General features: G+C 35.6%; 1 protein-coding gene and 1 long non-coding RNA gene across 7 annotated transcripts in view; one reads left to right on the top strand and one right to left on the bottom strand.

Moving 5' to 3' along the window:
* The window catches only part of LOC123675744, a 244,034-nt gene that overhangs the window by 175,729 nt on the left and 50,832 nt on the right, over nucleotides 1–17,473 (bottom strand). For all 6 annotated transcript variants that reach the window (XM_045611674.1, XM_045611512.1, XM_045611356.1 and 3 more), the window contains exon 3: nucleotides 14,466–15,747. In XM_045611674.1, coding sequence (XP_045467630.1) covers nucleotides 14,466–15,747 — 1,282 coding nt within the window. The remainder of the gene's footprint in view (nucleotides 1–14,465; nucleotides 15,748–17,473) is intronic.
* LOC123676296 lies at nucleotides 16,140–17,441 on the top strand. Its single transcript, XR_006746914.1, has 3 exons — nucleotides 16,140–16,369; nucleotides 16,435–16,530; nucleotides 16,654–17,441. It is a non-coding gene; the product is annotated as an uncharacterized LOC123676296 (long non-coding RNA).

Below are 17,473 nucleotides of genomic sequence, written 5' to 3'. Positions count from 1 at the left end.
GTTCCGTTTAATACCTCCTTGAACTGTAATTTCAATGGGTTATGGACCCAGATGCGTGATTTAAATAAGTATTATTGTTAATCTGGTAATAAATAAACACAGTTGTGTATTACGACTTTCAAAATAAGTGACTAAAATTAAGAAGAAAAGGTTTCAGTATAGACGGAGAATGGGTGGGATCACTTTTACTTGCGAGACTACCTGAAAAATATTCCCCTATGATAATGGCAGTGGAAAATTCTGGGATACAAATAACTACCGACTCAATTAAGTCAAAATTACTGGATATGCAGCCAGAGGGAAGTAACATTGGAGCATTTACTGCAAACGGCAGAAATCGACAGAAAACAAATTACCGAAAAAAGGTGGGCAACACTTCTGCGTCAACGTCAACGTCAAAGAAAAACGACAGATCAAATGACAATGGTGAGCGAAATGAAAACAAAGATAGAAGTAAAATAATTTGTTATGAATGTAGAAAAACTGGTCATTTTATGTCAACATGTAGAATGAACCAAGAAAAGGGAAGCTTCAGTTCTGTATTTGCCACAGGAAGTTTCGAAACCAATGATTGGTATGTAGATAGTGGAGCCAGTTTACATTTAACAGCCAGAAACAGTTGGATAATAAATGAAAGAAATCCTGACCTCTCAGAAATTATAGTGGCTAATAAATCCAGAATAGCTGTGAAATCATCAGGTGATATAAAAATCAAAACTACAGTAGATACCTCAGAGCTTGATATATTATTAAAGAACGTTCAATATGTTCCTGATTTGACGACAAATCTCCTGTCAGTTTCTCAACTGATTACTAATGGAAACAAGGTTCGTTTCGATGATTATGGTTGTAAGATTTACAACAAATTTAATGTTTCAGTAGCAACTGCTAGCCTGCACAACAACGTTTACAAATTAAACATGAGTGGAGTAAAGGCAAGTTTTTTAGTTGGAAATGATATTTAGCACAGAAGATTGGGACATATCAATAGTACATATTTGAATGAGATGAGTAATTTAGTAGATGGATTAGAAATAGATGGGAGAAATAGTACCTCTCTATTGAATTGCGAGGTATGCTGTAAAGGTAAGCAATCTAGATTACCATTCCCAAATAAGGGAAGTCGAGCTAGTGGTGTCTTTGAAACGACTTCGCTGGGTGGGGCCAAATATTTCATAACGTTCATCGATGATTTTAGCAGGATGAGTTTCATTTAAACTCCGCCTGCATGACTGCTGGGTGGACTGAGTAGCTTAGTGGTTATGCTGCCGGTCCATAGCCCGGATAAAGGAGGAGGGTTGACAGGTTAGGTTAGCTCCCTGCCTGTCGTAGAACGTTTCACAGGCTCACAGAACCGATAACCCGCCTCGGAATTGGACTGATATACGGGTAACGACGAAGGATAATGAATTGGAAACCGAAAAATATTTTGAGAGCAGGATCTTGGAACGTCAAAAAGCTCAATAACAAAGAGCAAGAAATTGTACAAGAGCTTAAAGATCATTGTAGATATTAGATGAGAACATCCATACATAAATTGGACTGTTAGGTGCTGGGTTGTTGAAGTTCGAAGGACCATGAAATTTTCCACACTATTTATTGAAGTAGGTTTATATATACAATTACACAATGTACACTTTACAAGATTCGCTTAACTAGTTATCGAAAACTATGAATCAGTTCCACGTACTTATCCAATAACAATTTACCGACTAGGGTATTAACTAAGTTGACCGACTGAAGGGTCTTTTTTAACCACGTGGCGACTAGGCCAATATTTAACTAAACTTGAAATGTGCAAGCTGAACACTGTGTCTCAAGGGACGAGAGCAACGACGAACTATACTAAACTGTACTTGACTTGTACTTACTAGACTGTGTGTTGAATGTTCTGAACTGACTTGAGCTCGAATCGATTGAAGTGACGGTTCGATCTCTTACCCCACCTCGACCCTTTCGTCGAACCATCGAAAAGGGTTAAGAACATAGAAGTGCTACAGATAAAACGGACATAGTTAAAATATCATTATAGCCAGCCGTCATTATAAGGACGACTGCGCACAGCGCACTCATAAAGTGCGCGGAATTATCTATAACCAACTTCAGGGGTGAATCTTTGGACAATGGCGGCGCTGAGTTCTACGAACCTTGATCAAAACTTAACAATCATAATATAGACATCGCCGCACTACAGGAGACAAAGAGGAAGGGAAAGGGTCAAAAAGCGTACGGTATATCGTCATATACAGCGGTGTTCATAAGAGCGAGAGAGCCAAAGAAGGCGTCGCCATACAGAGCCGTATCTAGGTACTATTGCGCCTGAGGCAATATTTTAGACAGCGCCCCCCATTTTCGAAGATTTTTTTTTCATCGATTATATTTTCTTATAGTATTTTTTTTGTTCATGACTCAAGTCAATATATTGTGATTATTTTATGCTTAGTACGCAAATTCTAGGAAAGGCTAGCAATATTTTCAATGTTTCCAGCAAAGGCGTAGAAATGGGTGGTAATTATACCCCCAATATTTCCAATATATAAAATTTCAGAATTCTCGCAAAGAAGGAAAACCAAAATTTTTCCATAAAAAAACAAATAATCATTTTACTTTCTTCTGAAATCGACACTGAGTACAAAATCGGACCCTTTTACGGTTTATGATGAGTACTTTAACTGCACTACGAGCATATGTATGTCCGAGGTTTATTATTTTCCTTTATCTATCCGCTTTGTCGGTGTCGCCCCTTATTTGCCATCTGTATTTTTTGCATTCGTAATCGCTATGCACTTACTCGTTGTTTTCGGTTTTTTGTTTCATTCTCGTCACAAAATTTCAATACTCTAGTTATCAGAGTACTGAACTGAGTATTTCGCATCGAAAAATTGTCTGAGCCGTGTTATACAATTTATTGTGATTCATTCAAATTGCAATCTAATTGTGCAGATATCAGTTTTGAATTGATCATATCTATACGGTGTTCCCAATGTGTAAAAATGAAAATGGCAGATTTCTCGGATCATTTTGAGAAAAAAGTCCTATAACATGAATCTGCAAACACTTTGGTTTTGAGATACCGGAGTTTTTTTCTCATAGCACCTTCCCTTCTCAAGATATTTAACATGAATTGGCATAGATCTTCCGATTTAAAGTTTTCATCTTCTGATATGCTTATTTTGTATGCAAATCTACAGGGTGATATTTTTTCTGGAAGGGTACCTGCTTCTTTCCACCAGAACTATATAGAAAAATGTGAAAAGAAACTCTGGTCTAGTACAACACTTTTTGGTTTGATGTTGTTTTGTCGTATCTGCTATCGATTTCGAAAAAAAAATTCGAAGAGCTCTCTGGTAATCCTCAGGAAAATTCAAATTATTATAAAAATCCAGTTAGTAAGCTGTGATGAATAAATTAATTATACTTTATGCTACTTATCAACAAATTATGTAGTGAATATTAATAAAGATTCGATAAACTAATAAATATAAGCATCACTAAAAAGTATAACTTTACAAGAAACACCCTGCATCTCGAAAACAAAGTGTTTGCGGGCTCATGTTTATGGGACTTTTTTTTCTTAAAATTATTCAAGGAATATTTTCCTTCGTAACTTCGTTTTAGGAAAACCCAGTATAAGGTGAGAACAATCGAATTGGTAATGAAAAAAAATATTTTGAGTAATTGAATTCCAACTTCGTTATCAAACCTCTTTTTCTCACATTACAGATATGAGTAAACGTTGTTGTAAAAATTTTTTTTTTCGGGAAAAAAGAAAGTTCTTCGTACTTGGTTTCCAGATTCCTCGGCATTGCTTGTTGCGAGGCGTATACATGAAAACCGAGTTGTGATCTTTCGAATTATTATATCTGGTGCTTCAATATTTTTTCTCTTGATATTTTGGGGCGCCCCTGCAGACCTTGCGCCCGTGGCAAGTGCAACCTTTGCCACGCCCTAGATACGGCCATAGCTTTGCATAAAAATTATATAGACCAAGTGGAGAACTGCCAGTACGTATCATCGCGGATAGTTCTGGTTAAGTTGAAGACCGACTCCCATCCTCTTAATATAATATCTATATATGCTCCAGAGGATAATAAGTCAAAGCAGGAGCGGGAAATGTTTTACATTGAACTGGAAAGCATCATCGACTCGTTACCACCTAGAGATTCCATTATTGTTCTCGGAGATTTTAACGCTTGCATTGGTAACGAACCAATTCCCGGAGTAATGCAAAAGTTTAATGAACAAACACTCAACGAAAACGGAAAACTAAAGATCAACGTTTGCACCTTAATAGGCCTCAGGATAAATAACACATTCTTTGATCATAAAAGTCAACATAAATATACGATCAGGAATACTCGCGGACAACAATCAACAATTGACTTCATAGTAACAAATAAATGTATACCAGCTTCTCGAGTCTTGGATGTGAGAGTGCTTAACTCAGCTGACGTTGGGAGTGATCATGGTCTGCTCCTCGGCAAATTAAGAATCAAGTGGGGATCCAAAAGAAAACTTAAAGATCCAATAAGAAAAAGGGAAAAAATCAAGGTTGATCGTCTATGGGACCTAACGATTCAGGAACTAAACAAAAAACGACTTGAAGAAAAAATTGAATTCAACCCGACTGGTAACCTGGATGACGTCAATGCTATTTGGACAAAATTAAAAGGGAACATAAAAACTGCAGCCATTGAAGCTCTTGGAAAGGTCACTCTCAAGAGCAGAAATTTCAAGGATAATAAAACTCCATGGTTTTGCGATGAAATTAAAGATCAGTGCAAAAAGAAGAAAGAAGCATACATCAATTATCTTGCAACAAGAACTCATGAGTCTTACGTTGAATATAAGAGAATTCGGAATAAAACTAATATGTTGGTTAGACAAATAAAAGAGAGGCATTGGGAGAACTTTACAAAGCAACTGGAAAAAGACTTTTACGGACTTCAGAAGCAGATTTGGCGTTTCATAAGAGGTCAAAGAAAAGAGACAAACGAGCTGATACCCGTGAGTAAGATTGGAAAGGAAGAATGGACCGGTTACTTGAAGGACCTATATAAGAGTACGACATCAGCTACACAACAAACCCCACCCAATATAGTAAGAGAGGATTTCATCTCAATAACAGAATCAGACGTAAGAAAAGCATTAGACAAGCTCAAAAATAGGAAAAGCCCAGGCCCAGACGACATCACTAATGAACTCCTTAAATATGGTGAATTGAACTTTTTATCGCAGAAAATTTTCGAGCATCTCAGAATTTCTGACGATTGGCGAACAAGCACGACTACCCTGCTTTTCAAGAAAGGCGATAGAAAGGTTCCCGGAAACTACAGAGGTATAAATTTATTATCATCCACTCTGAAACCAGTCACAAAAGTGATTACAAACTTAATAGCTGAACGAATCACACTATCTGACGAACGACAAGGGTTCAGATCTGGGCAATCATGCACGGACGCGGTGTTTGTCATCAGGCAAATAGCAGAAAAATCCATTGAATATAATAAACCAGCATTCCTTTGCTTCATCGACCTAGAAAAAGCGTTCGATCGAATAAGATTAGAAGATGTGGTGCACCTCCTGTATGATAGACAAATACCGTGTAATATAATAAAAACTATTGAGGATATTTACCGAAATAACCAAATACAGGCTTAAATTGAGAATGAACTCACAGAACCGATAAACGTGGAAAGAGTTATACGTCAAGGTGACTCATTGACCCCACTACTCTTCAACATTATTATGGATGAAATCATAAGCAAAGTACGCAAGAACAGAGGCTATCGAATGGGAAGCAGGGAGGTGAAGATTCTGTGCTATGCTGATGATGCTGTCTTGGTGGCAGAAAATGAGGATGACCTGCAAAGGCTCCTCTACACATTCAATACGGCCGCAAAATCGCTAGGGTTATCGATAGCAGTATCTAAAACGAAGTGCATGACTACGTCAAAAACACACCTACGATGTAAATTGGCAGTGGATGACAAGATTATCCACCAAGAGATGAAATTCCGTTATTTGGGCATCGAAATTTCGAGCTTTGGCGACTTAGAATCTGAAGTGAGAGGGCAAGTTATCAAAGCATCAAGAACGGCAGCACAACTAGATGACACCATATTCAAAAACAAATATTTGAGATCAGAAACTAAAGTACGTATCTATAAGACTGCAATTAGGCCTATACTCACATATGCAGCAGAGACAAGACCTGAAACATCTAAAACACAACAAATTATGGAAGCGACGGAGTTGAGAATAGTAAGAAGAATAGCCGGAAAAACTTAACGGGACAGGGAAAGAAGCGAAGATATCAGAAGAGCTTGCATAATCCAGAATATTAATGAGTGGGTGCTGGGCAGAAAAATCGAGTGGAATGACCATATTACTCGGATGACGGAGGACCGAATGGTGAAGGTGGCCAGAGACAGATCACCGTCAGGAAGGCGAAACATTGGGCGGCCTAGAAAGCGCTGGAGCGACAATCTACCTGCATAGGGCGAGTTACGATAAAGAACAGGCACAAGCCTATTTGGAAGAAAGAAAAAGTAGAAGAGTTTCATTTACTTCATGAAAACCAAGGATGAACTTTATGACATTCTCAGAACCTTCAAATGTATGGTAGAAAACCAACAGAAAAGGTAGAAGACGATAAAAATTCTTAGGACAGATAATGGATCGGAGTACTGTAGCACTGAATTTGAGAAGTTTCTCAAGAATAATGGAATAATCCATCAAAAACGTACACGCCAGAACAAAATGGTATAGCTGAAAGAATCAATCGTACGTTGAAAGAGAAGATCAAATGTCTTATGTTTGATGGAAACGTCACAAAGTTTATGTGGGCAGAAGCGTGTAACACATCAAACTATATAAGAAACCGATCTGTTGCAGCAGGCATTGAAAAAACTCCCTTCGAAATATGGAACAAAAACAAACCAAACATCAGTTCTTAGAGGATCTATGGAAGTAATATCATGGTCCATGTTCCAAAATCGAACAGGCACAAATGGGACCAAAAGGCGGTGAAACACATTCTTGTTGGCTACGATGAATTCACCAAAGGATACAGATGCTATAATCCAAAGACAAGAAGAGTTATAATCAGTCGTGATGTTTCAATCCTTGAAAAAGCAAGCGAAGTCAGTGATATTTTCCATGAACAGAAGGAATCATTTGATTCAGTGGGGATCATTCAATCGACCCAGAATCAGAAATATGAGTTCGGTGAGAGTGAATTACTGCGACCAATGTGATTTAATGCTACTCTATGTTTCATCTGTCATGTGCGTGTATTCTGTGGCAAGTCTGGTTGACAACATTTTTGACAACCTCTCATTTTGTTGATTATTCTGTTTACCTTATTTACTTATTATAATTGATTTCTACTCCTTTACTAACGAAGTATCAGATCTTTTTTCGCTGAAGTTGTTGATGTTCTTGTTGGTTGCTTTCTTGAGAGCTATTGATTTGTGTTCAAATAAGATCTTTACAACTCTGTATTTCGGTATGTACTATTTTTACATGTTTTGTGATTGCCTTATTTTGACTGTTTTTTATTGCTATTGTAGAGTCCTGAAGAAGGTCCCCATCGGGATCGAAACGTCGACTAAATGAAATAAAGAAGAGTGACATTATAACACTTATCAATTTTCCCACACCCCTTATCTAACTTATAACTATTGTTGTATATTGGGAATTAAAATTGTTGATATATATATATATATATATATATATATATATATATATATATATATATATATATATATATATACATGGTGTCTGGTGAGGAATGGAACAACGTTTAGGTGGTGATGAGGGATGTCTCAAGGAGTGAGAAAATGCCATTTGAAATCATCTGAGGTACATGGTTCCTGATATAGAAAAATGCTTAGAAAAAATGTGGAAATTTCAAATGACCATAATTCAGGAAATGTGAGAGCTAATCCAATGATTTTTCGTATGAACAATGATGGAGTCAGTACGAATCTGTTTGAACGAAAAATTCGAAATAAAATCAAATCCAGACTCAGAAATTTTAGTTTTTCTGAAATTAGGTAAAAACAACACCCTGAATGCGGTTTTCAATTTTTTTGACTTCAGATTCTGAGAGAGCAGGAAAAATACTTTCGAACTCAACTGTCATCCCGAATGGCACAAATTTTTCCTCTTTTCTATGACCTTCGAATGTCAATCTTCCGATTTTCGCTCTTTACATATTATTATTTTCTCGACATTTCAGAATAATGAGATCTCAGATAGTTGCTCATAAAAAAAAAAGGGTCATAAACGAATCAAAAATTTCATAAAAATTATCAAAAAAAAAAAACAGTTAACATTTGGAAAATTTACGAACTATTTCTGAAGTACTAATTGATGATTCAGTAGGAACAAGATTAATGATTAATTCTTCAAATATTGTTCAAAATGAAAACCATCAACTTCTTTTCTCTTAGTCGATCTTTCAGATGAGTTTGGATCATTTTTTTCTGTAATATCCAAAGTTTCATTCGTCATGTACATATTTCTATCATTAGTCTTGAATCTAGTTGCCAGTTATGTCAATTCTATGGTGTGCTATCATTTATGATGAGAAAAGATAGAGCATTCAGTTATCTCTCAAACTAGTGATTTAATTGTTGATACAATCTTACTTCAATTTGTTGAAAATCATGCCGCACACATTTTTTAAAGAAGAGTATGTTGACATGCTTTTGGTGTTTGGTAAATGTGATATGAACGGAAGAGCAGCTGAAAGGGAGTATCGTAGACGTTTTCCAATCGTCGGGTTCCAAATCTCAAAATTTTTGCCCGCCTTGTTGCGCATACGAAACAACATGGTACTTTTCCCAGCAAAACAGTTTCTGAAAGACCACATACAATAGAAGAGAATATCCGTGAAAATATTTTGGAAACTGTGCAAAACGATCCGGGAGTAAGTATCAGACGATTGGCTTCAATTCATGAAGTATCGAAATGGTACGTTTGGAATACTCTGAAGAGTGAAAAATATCACCCATATCACCCTCAAGTTGTCCAGCAGTTGGAACCTGGCGATGAGATCGCACGGCTTCAATTTTCCAGGTGGATAAGAAGTCATAGAAGAAATGTCCAAAGAATATTATTCACTGATGAAGCTCAATCTACTCGCGATGGAATAAACAATGCTCGAAATAATCACCTTTGGCATCAACAGAATCCTTTCGCTGTCGTACAAAGACAATCACATAGACGTTTCAGTGTATATGTGTGGTGCGCAGTTTATGATAATAATTTAATAGGTCCTCATTTTTTCGAAGAAAGACTCACCGGAGAAATTTATAGAGATTTCCTCATGAATGTTCTTCCTTATTTATTAGGGAATATTAATCAGAGAGGACTTATCTTCCAGCATGATGGAGCACCTCCACATTTCTCAATTTTAGTGAAAAATCATTTGAACGAGGTATATCCAAATAGATGGATAGGTCGTGGTGGTCCAAGAGCATGGCCACCTCGTTCCCCCGACATGACACCATTAGATTATTTCCTTTGGGGACTCCTTAAAACTATGGTGTACGGGCGAGAAATAAATAAAAGGGAACAATTAATTCAGCGAATAATAGACGCATGTGACGAGATACGAAACAACCCGAATGTGATAAAGCAGTTTTGAACTTAATGAAAAGAGCAGATAAATGTGTAGAAGTTGGCGATTTTCATTTCGAACAATATTTGAAGAATTAGTCATTAATTTTCCAAATGTTAACTGTTTTTCGCATTTTTGATAGTTTTTATAAAAGTTTTGATTCGTTTATGATATTTTTTTTTTACTTATGAGTAACTATCTAAGATGTCATGTTTCTGAAATGTCGAGAAAATAATATGTAAGGAGCGAAAATCGGAAGATTGACATTCGAAGGGTCATAGAAAGGAGGAAAAATTTGTGCCATTCGGGATGACAGTTGAGTTCAAAAGTATTTTTCCTGCTCTCTCAGAATCTGAAGTCAAAAAAATTGAAAACCGCATACAGGGTGTTGTTTTTACCTAATATCAGAAAAACTAAAATTTCTGAGTCCGGATCTGATTTTATTTCGAATGTTTCGTTCAAACAGATTCGTACTGACTCTATCATTGTTCATACGAAATATCATCGGATTAGCTCTCACATTTCCTGAATTATGGTCATTTGAAATTTCCACATTTTTTCTAATATCAAGAACCATGTACCTCAGATGATTTCAAATGGCATTTTCTCATTCCTTGAGACATCCCCCATCACCACCTAAACGTTGTCCCATTCCTCACCAGACACCCTGTATATATAAACCTATCCGAACATAAACGATCATAAACGATAATTTTCATAACACTCCATCGAATAAGGTATGCACATATGCGGACGACACTTCCTTCCTGAACAAATCTTCCTCTAGATCCAACTTGCAAGAGAAGACTGAAATGAGTGAGGCTAGTGCTACTAATTGGTTTTTGGCTAATGGTCTACAAGTGAATACATCCAAAACACAAAAAATCATTTTTACCAATAAAAGGGAGGAAAACTCGTCGATTAGGTATCTGGGAGTGGAGTTCGATTCGGGTTTGAACTGGAAGAATCACATATCGAGTTTGTGTAGAAGGTTGTCAACTTCCATTTTCATTATCAGACGAATGAGAATAGTTTCTAATTCAAATATTGCAAAGCTAGCATATTATTCGTCTTTCCATAGCTTGGCTGTTTATGGTGTCATCCTGTGGGGACAGAGTGTTGATGTTGGTCGAGTTCTTCTTCAGCAAAAGAAAGCAGTGAGGGCCATTTTCGGAATGAGGAGTATAGACAGCTGTAGAGAGGTTTTCAAAAATGAAAGGATTTTGACAATAACAGGAGCTTTCATATTAGCATGTGTCAATTACGTTCATCAAAACCAGAACAAATTCCCTAAGAACGCTTCCTTTCATGGATACAACACAAGAGACAAAAATCACTATTCCATTCCATCATCGAGAATTAAGAAAACCCAACAAGGCCCCAATCACACTTGTCTGAAATTGTACAACAGACTGCCTGAAGAATTTAAGAAACTAAGTTCGGCTGCTTTCAGTAGGAGAGTGAAATGTCACCTCCTAGAAAAAACTATCTATAGGTTGAGCGAGTTTTTGGACGGATGATATATGTTTTTTTTTCTTTAAGTACCTTTGTTTTACTTAATATTGTTTATGTCCCATATACATAATAATTGTTCTCAGTCTTCGAGTATTTTTATATGAGTATTTATGTGTTGTATTTGCATATTGAACTTTTATCTAGAAGTATGACTAATAAGCCCTTGACAAGCCATGAAATTTTTTGATGGCAAATTATTTGTACATGTATTTTCTGTATATATTACTTTATCATGTGCGAATAAATTATTATTATTATTATTATAAATATATATACAGGGTGTGGCGTAATTAATGGATAATACTGTACTGGCGAATAGGGGAGGTCATGGCCGACCAGAAAATGTAAAGTTACGTTCAGTAAAAATATCATAGTTTTCGAGTTATCGGACAATTTCATTTTTTTCTAAAAAGTGCACCTTTACTCACTAATTTCAATGCTGTGATCACAAATCTTGTTATTTCTTTATGCATTGTTTTCTATTATACTCTCAAATAGCTGTACTAAGAGATAAACTACCAAATTCCTACCATCCTGCTCAATTAAGAAAAAAAAAGTAGGATAAACCTCATGTTTGCAAATTCACTCACTTTTTTCTTTAAGTTTCAGTCGTTATGGTGAAAAAAAATTGTATTGAGACCTTTGTGAACATTTCATAAATAAATTGTCAATTTCATTGCGGTTCTAAAATGGTATAATACATGTTATTCTTTTATTGGGTGCTCGGAGTACGTTCCATTATTACAACTGAGGTACTAATTTCAGTGAAAGAGAGTTTTAGGGATTTTTGATAATACCTAATAATGGTTGAATAAAACACAGTAATATTTTCACTATTTATTATAAATTACAGTAAGTGCTCGAAATGTCCGCCTTCTGCACGAATGCACGCTAAACATATTCTAATAAAAGATCGTTTGATTCGTCGCGCATATCTGGCTTGATTAATATTTTGAGTTGCTTCGTTAATGCGTGTGCGTAATTCTTCAACTGAATTTATCGGCTTGTCATATACCTTCTCTTTGGGACATCCCCAATAGAATAAAATCTAATGGATTTAGATCAGGAGATCGTGGTGACAAAGAAATTGTACCCATTCGTCTAATACAACTTCTATGGAATTTTTCATTCGAATAATCACGTACCTTTCGTGCGAAATGAGCAGGGCAGCCATCATGTTGCAGCCACATCCGTCTCCTGTCTTCTAAATTCAAATTTTCTAGTAAAAGCGGCAGTGTATTTCTATTTCTTTATGCACATTATGCAGGTTGAGGTAGGAGTCGGATATGGCTGCAACATAATGGCTGCCCTGCACATTTCGCACGACAGGTACGTGATTACTTAAATGAAAAATTCCCGAGAAGATTGATTGGACGTATGGGTACAATTTCTTGGCCACCACGATCTACTGATCTAAATCCATTAGATTTTATTCTATTGGCGATGTTTCAAAGAGAAGGGTTATGACAAGCCGATAAATTCAGTTTAAGAATTACGCACACGCATTAACGAAGCAGCTCGAAATATTAATCAAGTCAGATATGCGCGACGAATGAAACGATCTTTTATTAGAAGATGTTCAGCGTGCACTTATGTTAGCACTTACTGTAATTTAAAATAAATAGTGAAAATTTTACTGTGTTTTATTCAACCATTATTAGGTATTATCAAAGATCCCTTAAACTCTCTTTCACTGAAATTAGTACCTCAGTTGTAATAATGGAACGTACTCCGAGCACCCAATAAAAGAATAACATGTATTATACCATTTTAGAACCGCAATGAAATTGACAATTTATTTATGATATGTTCACAAAGGTCTCAATACAATTTTTTTTCACCATAACGACTGAAACTTAAAGAAAAAAGTAAGTGAATTTGCAAACATGAGGTTTATCCTACTTTTTTTTCTTAATTAAGCAAGATGGTAGGAATTTGGTAGTTTATCTCTCAGTACAGCTATTTGAGAGTATAATAAAAAACAATGCATAAAGAAATAACAAGATTTGTGATCACAGCATTGAAATTAGTGAGTAAAGGTGCACTTTTCAGAAAAAAATGAAATTGTCCGATAACTCGAAAACTATGATATTTTTACTGAACATAACTTTTCATTTTCTGGTCGGCCATGACCTCCCCTATTTGCCAGTACAGGATTATCCATTAATTACGCCACACCCTGTATATATATATATCATATATATATATATATATAATATATATATATATATATAATATATATATATATATATATATATATATATATATATATATATATATAATATATATATGATATATATACAGGGTGTGGCGTAATTAATGGATAATCCTGTACTGGCGAATAGGGGAGGTCATGGCCGACCAGAATAATAAAATTATTATGTTTCGAGTGAAAAAATAGCTATATATATATAGCTATTTTTTCGAGTGAAAAAATAGCTATATATATATAGCTATTTTTTCACTCGAAACATAATGATTTTATTATTCCTGCATTTCAATTAAGGATAGAACTACGATGAATTATTTGAAGTGCGAAATAAGAAACGGAGATAATTAATTTTTCTCTAATTCTGTGGTTATTCCGTTCATTCTTCCACATCTTGTAGAACAAAATCGTGCGAGAATATATCAGAAACGCACAGTTTTCATAGTTATATTTTATTATTCTATGTTGGTACTCCGAACTTTCCGCCACGGCTTTATCTGTCAATTCATCAATTTGCCTTAAAGAAATCAGTTCGGCCAACCAACATTTTTCAATGCAAAAATCACTAAATGATATTTATGGAAATATTTCATTAATTTCAACGAAAATGCAATAAATTAGAGAAAATAATGTATAATACTCGTACAGAAGGCTCATTCTACCACTCGTTCATTCCAAAACTCGCCACTTCGTGGCTCGTTTTTGAATTTTGAACTCGTGGAAGAATATCAATGCCTTCTGCACTTGTATTATAAATAACTATTCTATAAGAAAAGGTAAAAATCTTTTTTAATTGATAGATATTTATAGTCCATCCAAATTTCATACAGACATAGGATTTTGTATGTTGTTTTTTCTCTTTGCGCGATCCTGGGTATTTTTCAAATCTGTTGCATTTTTGGTATCATAATTTCTATAAATAAAGGCCTTTATTATTATCTGTCAACTTTTCTTAGAAATAAAGTGGTTAACAATCTGAAGTTTTATCCAGGATTTCATCCCTCCCAACTAAGATTAATTATGAAATTTCAAGTATGTATCTTGACCCTTTTTTTTAATATTTTAACCAAATGTCTTTGAATCACCTGGTATACTCGAAATACAACTTACTTGAGTGTTCAGCTGTTGAATTCCTCAATGTTGAGATAACTCCATTAGTTGCAGAAATGAATAAAACTGAAGTGGGTGAAATGAAATTACTGGAATTCACTTCCTTGAAAGCTTGTATAACTTGTCCTTCTGAAGATTCTACAACTGAAATGGTACTCAGGGCTATTTCCTCATCAGAATGAAAAATTGTCTCATTGTTCATCGGTATTGTTATTCTAATGGAACTTTCCGTTGGTGAAGCAGATATTTCAAACATTTGTGTGATCTGGTTATCTGATGCTAAGTAATCAGAAACGCGTTTACTTTGTTCTTCAATTATATCGTTCGTAATTTCCTGTGAACTTGAATTCATCAGAGGGGTAGCTGTAGATATATCAACTGATAATGAATTCTGTAATGAAGTTTTCGATTCACCAGTTATGTTGTTTGAATGTTCATTTTCCTTTTTAATCTTCTTTTCGATTTTTTCAAAATCAAACGTTTCATTATCTTGTTTTGCTAAATTCTCAAAAATTGAACTTTTTGTTCCTTCAGGATAGGCTGATTCATGACCTGATTTTTCGTTATAACTGTTGAGAGTTGCAGTTTCCTCTATACCGTCTTCCTCATTTTTAGAAGGCATATCGAGGTGTAGAGTAAAAATATCATCCGTTTGTTTCTCAGTAGTCAGATGTGAAGGGTCAGGATGTTTGTATGCAGGAATCGGATGTCTAATTCCTAATTCCGGCCTTTTCTGTTGAAATCTATCAATCCATGGAGGAATTACTGTAGGTATATAAATTTCAGATGGTTTATGTCCTGTAATATAGTCATCATAGGGTTCCATAGAAGATGATGTAGGTGGCGGTAAATAGAAAGGGTACGGAGTTGGTAATCTTTTTGAAGAAACTGGAGGGGGTATCTGACCTACTGGAGGCGGTGAAAGAGCGGGTGGTGACATATCGAAATCTATCGGTAGAGCCGGTAAATCGCTTATTCTTGGAGGTCCTCTATTATTTATTCTCGAAGAAGTAGGTCTCATAGGCCTTCCCAAAACAGGAACTGTATTGGCTTGTACATTCACATTGCCATTCAATAATTTTACTATTCCAGTTATTATATCATGTATGTCTGGATTTACTTGTCTAGCATCATGCAGATGGTTGTGAAAAGGAGCAATATTCTGGTGGGCAATGCTGGAGGTTGGCGTGATTGAAATGGTCAGTGATCGCGCTTGGTTAACTCTGATCTCTTCCCCTACAAATGACGCACTTGTAGATGGCTCCATCAATAAACAGCTCCTCTGAAAAAAAAAATTGGATTTATTGAACAGGAATTAATGCAATTCATCTTAAGAATTATATATAGTAGGGAATTTAAGAATTGTAATGACTTTGCACACTTCTAATTTATGTTACGCTAGTGGAATTGGCAAAGACGCGGTAATTCGTCGGCTCGTCATTCGTGATTGGTGGTCGACGGAAAGGACTATTTGGCATATTTCAAACAATCCAAATTAGAAAGTTTTTATGCCGTTGTTACGTGCTCAAATTTGTTTTGGAACTTTCCGTAATTTATAGGTTAATGTTGTTGTTTATTTTTCGTACTGCGTGCATTAGCGCTACCGGTGTCAACTGTCGATCATAGATATTCGTGTGAGAATAATTGACGGGCCAGGGACTCTGTGATTATGGAAAAATTTTGGTTAGGAACTGATGGAATCATTTGCGATTTCTCGAATTCTTGACTTGGGGTCATCCATTGTGGGATTTATTTCGATAATCGTATTTTGTGCATTTTGGCAATCCAAGCCCTTTTTCTCTTTGGAAGAACTGGTATTTTCCGTATTTTTCTCGAAGAAAGCTTATTTGAATATTCTACTGCTCTCATTGCATGTGGTGATCTTCGGAATTTTCGTCAATCAGGTATGTTTCGTAGTATATAGTATTTCTACAATGCATCTCATCATCTGATATTTCCTGTTCGATAGTCATACTAGGTTGCATTTGGTGAAATTTGATTGGAATTCACTGAAAAATTCCACTCAGTGGAAAAGAAGTCTCATTGACTGCCCCTGAACAACTGGGTATGTATTGAAAAGTTCCTAGTTCTTTCTAGTGTTTAATATTGGTCAATTTCAATTGTACGTGATTAATATTAAACCCTTTAACTTAACTGTCGAAACCTCATTTGCACTCCTTATCTACAGGGTGTTAGTAGAACGTCATTGTGTCATAACGTCTTGGTGGAGCACCACGTTTCTGCGTAGTCCTGTGAGATTATCGGTGAGTTATCTACAACTCTGGAGATCGATTTCATCTTGGAATCGAGGAAATTGGGAAAGTATAGAGGAGTAGTTTCTGAGAGGTGAACCATCAAGTTGAGGACTATTGAGGTGTCAACGCGAGTTCTGGACTGTTGAAATATCTGTTTTTATGAAACTTGCCTATTCCTAATTATTTTCTACTGATATACTATTTGTGAAGAACTTTATTACCAGGCAGGTTCAAACTGCAGAGTTTCAGTTTTATACAGATAAGATTATTTCGTTACCTTTGTCGATATACCATTTACAATTTAGGTTATTTTCATATTGACAAGTGAGGTTATATTTCATGCAAATATTATAGAGAAAGTTATCATTATTAGATCATTAGTAGGATTACAATCCTCATTGACTGACAACATATCGCCTTTATATACCGACGATTATTTCATTTGTGAGGTACAGATTGAACGTATTTTTTTTTTTTGTTGTAAAGAATGATTCCGCATAAATTGTTACTATACTACGCGCATGCGCCTGAGCTCAAGCGACGCGACGTGGTGGATATTTGATTTCCTCAATTTCATTTCCTCTTTCTCACTGTTTTGTATCAGTGACCCCCCTCCTTATCGTTCAATTGCGACCAATTTGCTCTTCTTGTCAACGCCAATTTGCAGCTGTATCTTGTGCTACCTGTATAAACCTTTTTATCATTACACTCTTTTAGTGAATTTTAGAGTTGTTTGTTCTGACTAAGGGTATT

The sequence above is a fragment of the Harmonia axyridis genome, chromosome 1 (genome assembly GCF_914767665.1).
Source record: "Harmonia axyridis chromosome 1, icHarAxyr1.1, whole genome shotgun sequence".
In the NCBI taxonomy this organism is placed as follows: Eukaryota; Metazoa; Arthropoda; class Insecta; order Coleoptera; family Coccinellidae; genus Harmonia; species Harmonia axyridis.
Note: the sequence above shows the minus strand (reverse complement) of the source record. Positions and strands in the feature narration are given on the sequence as shown.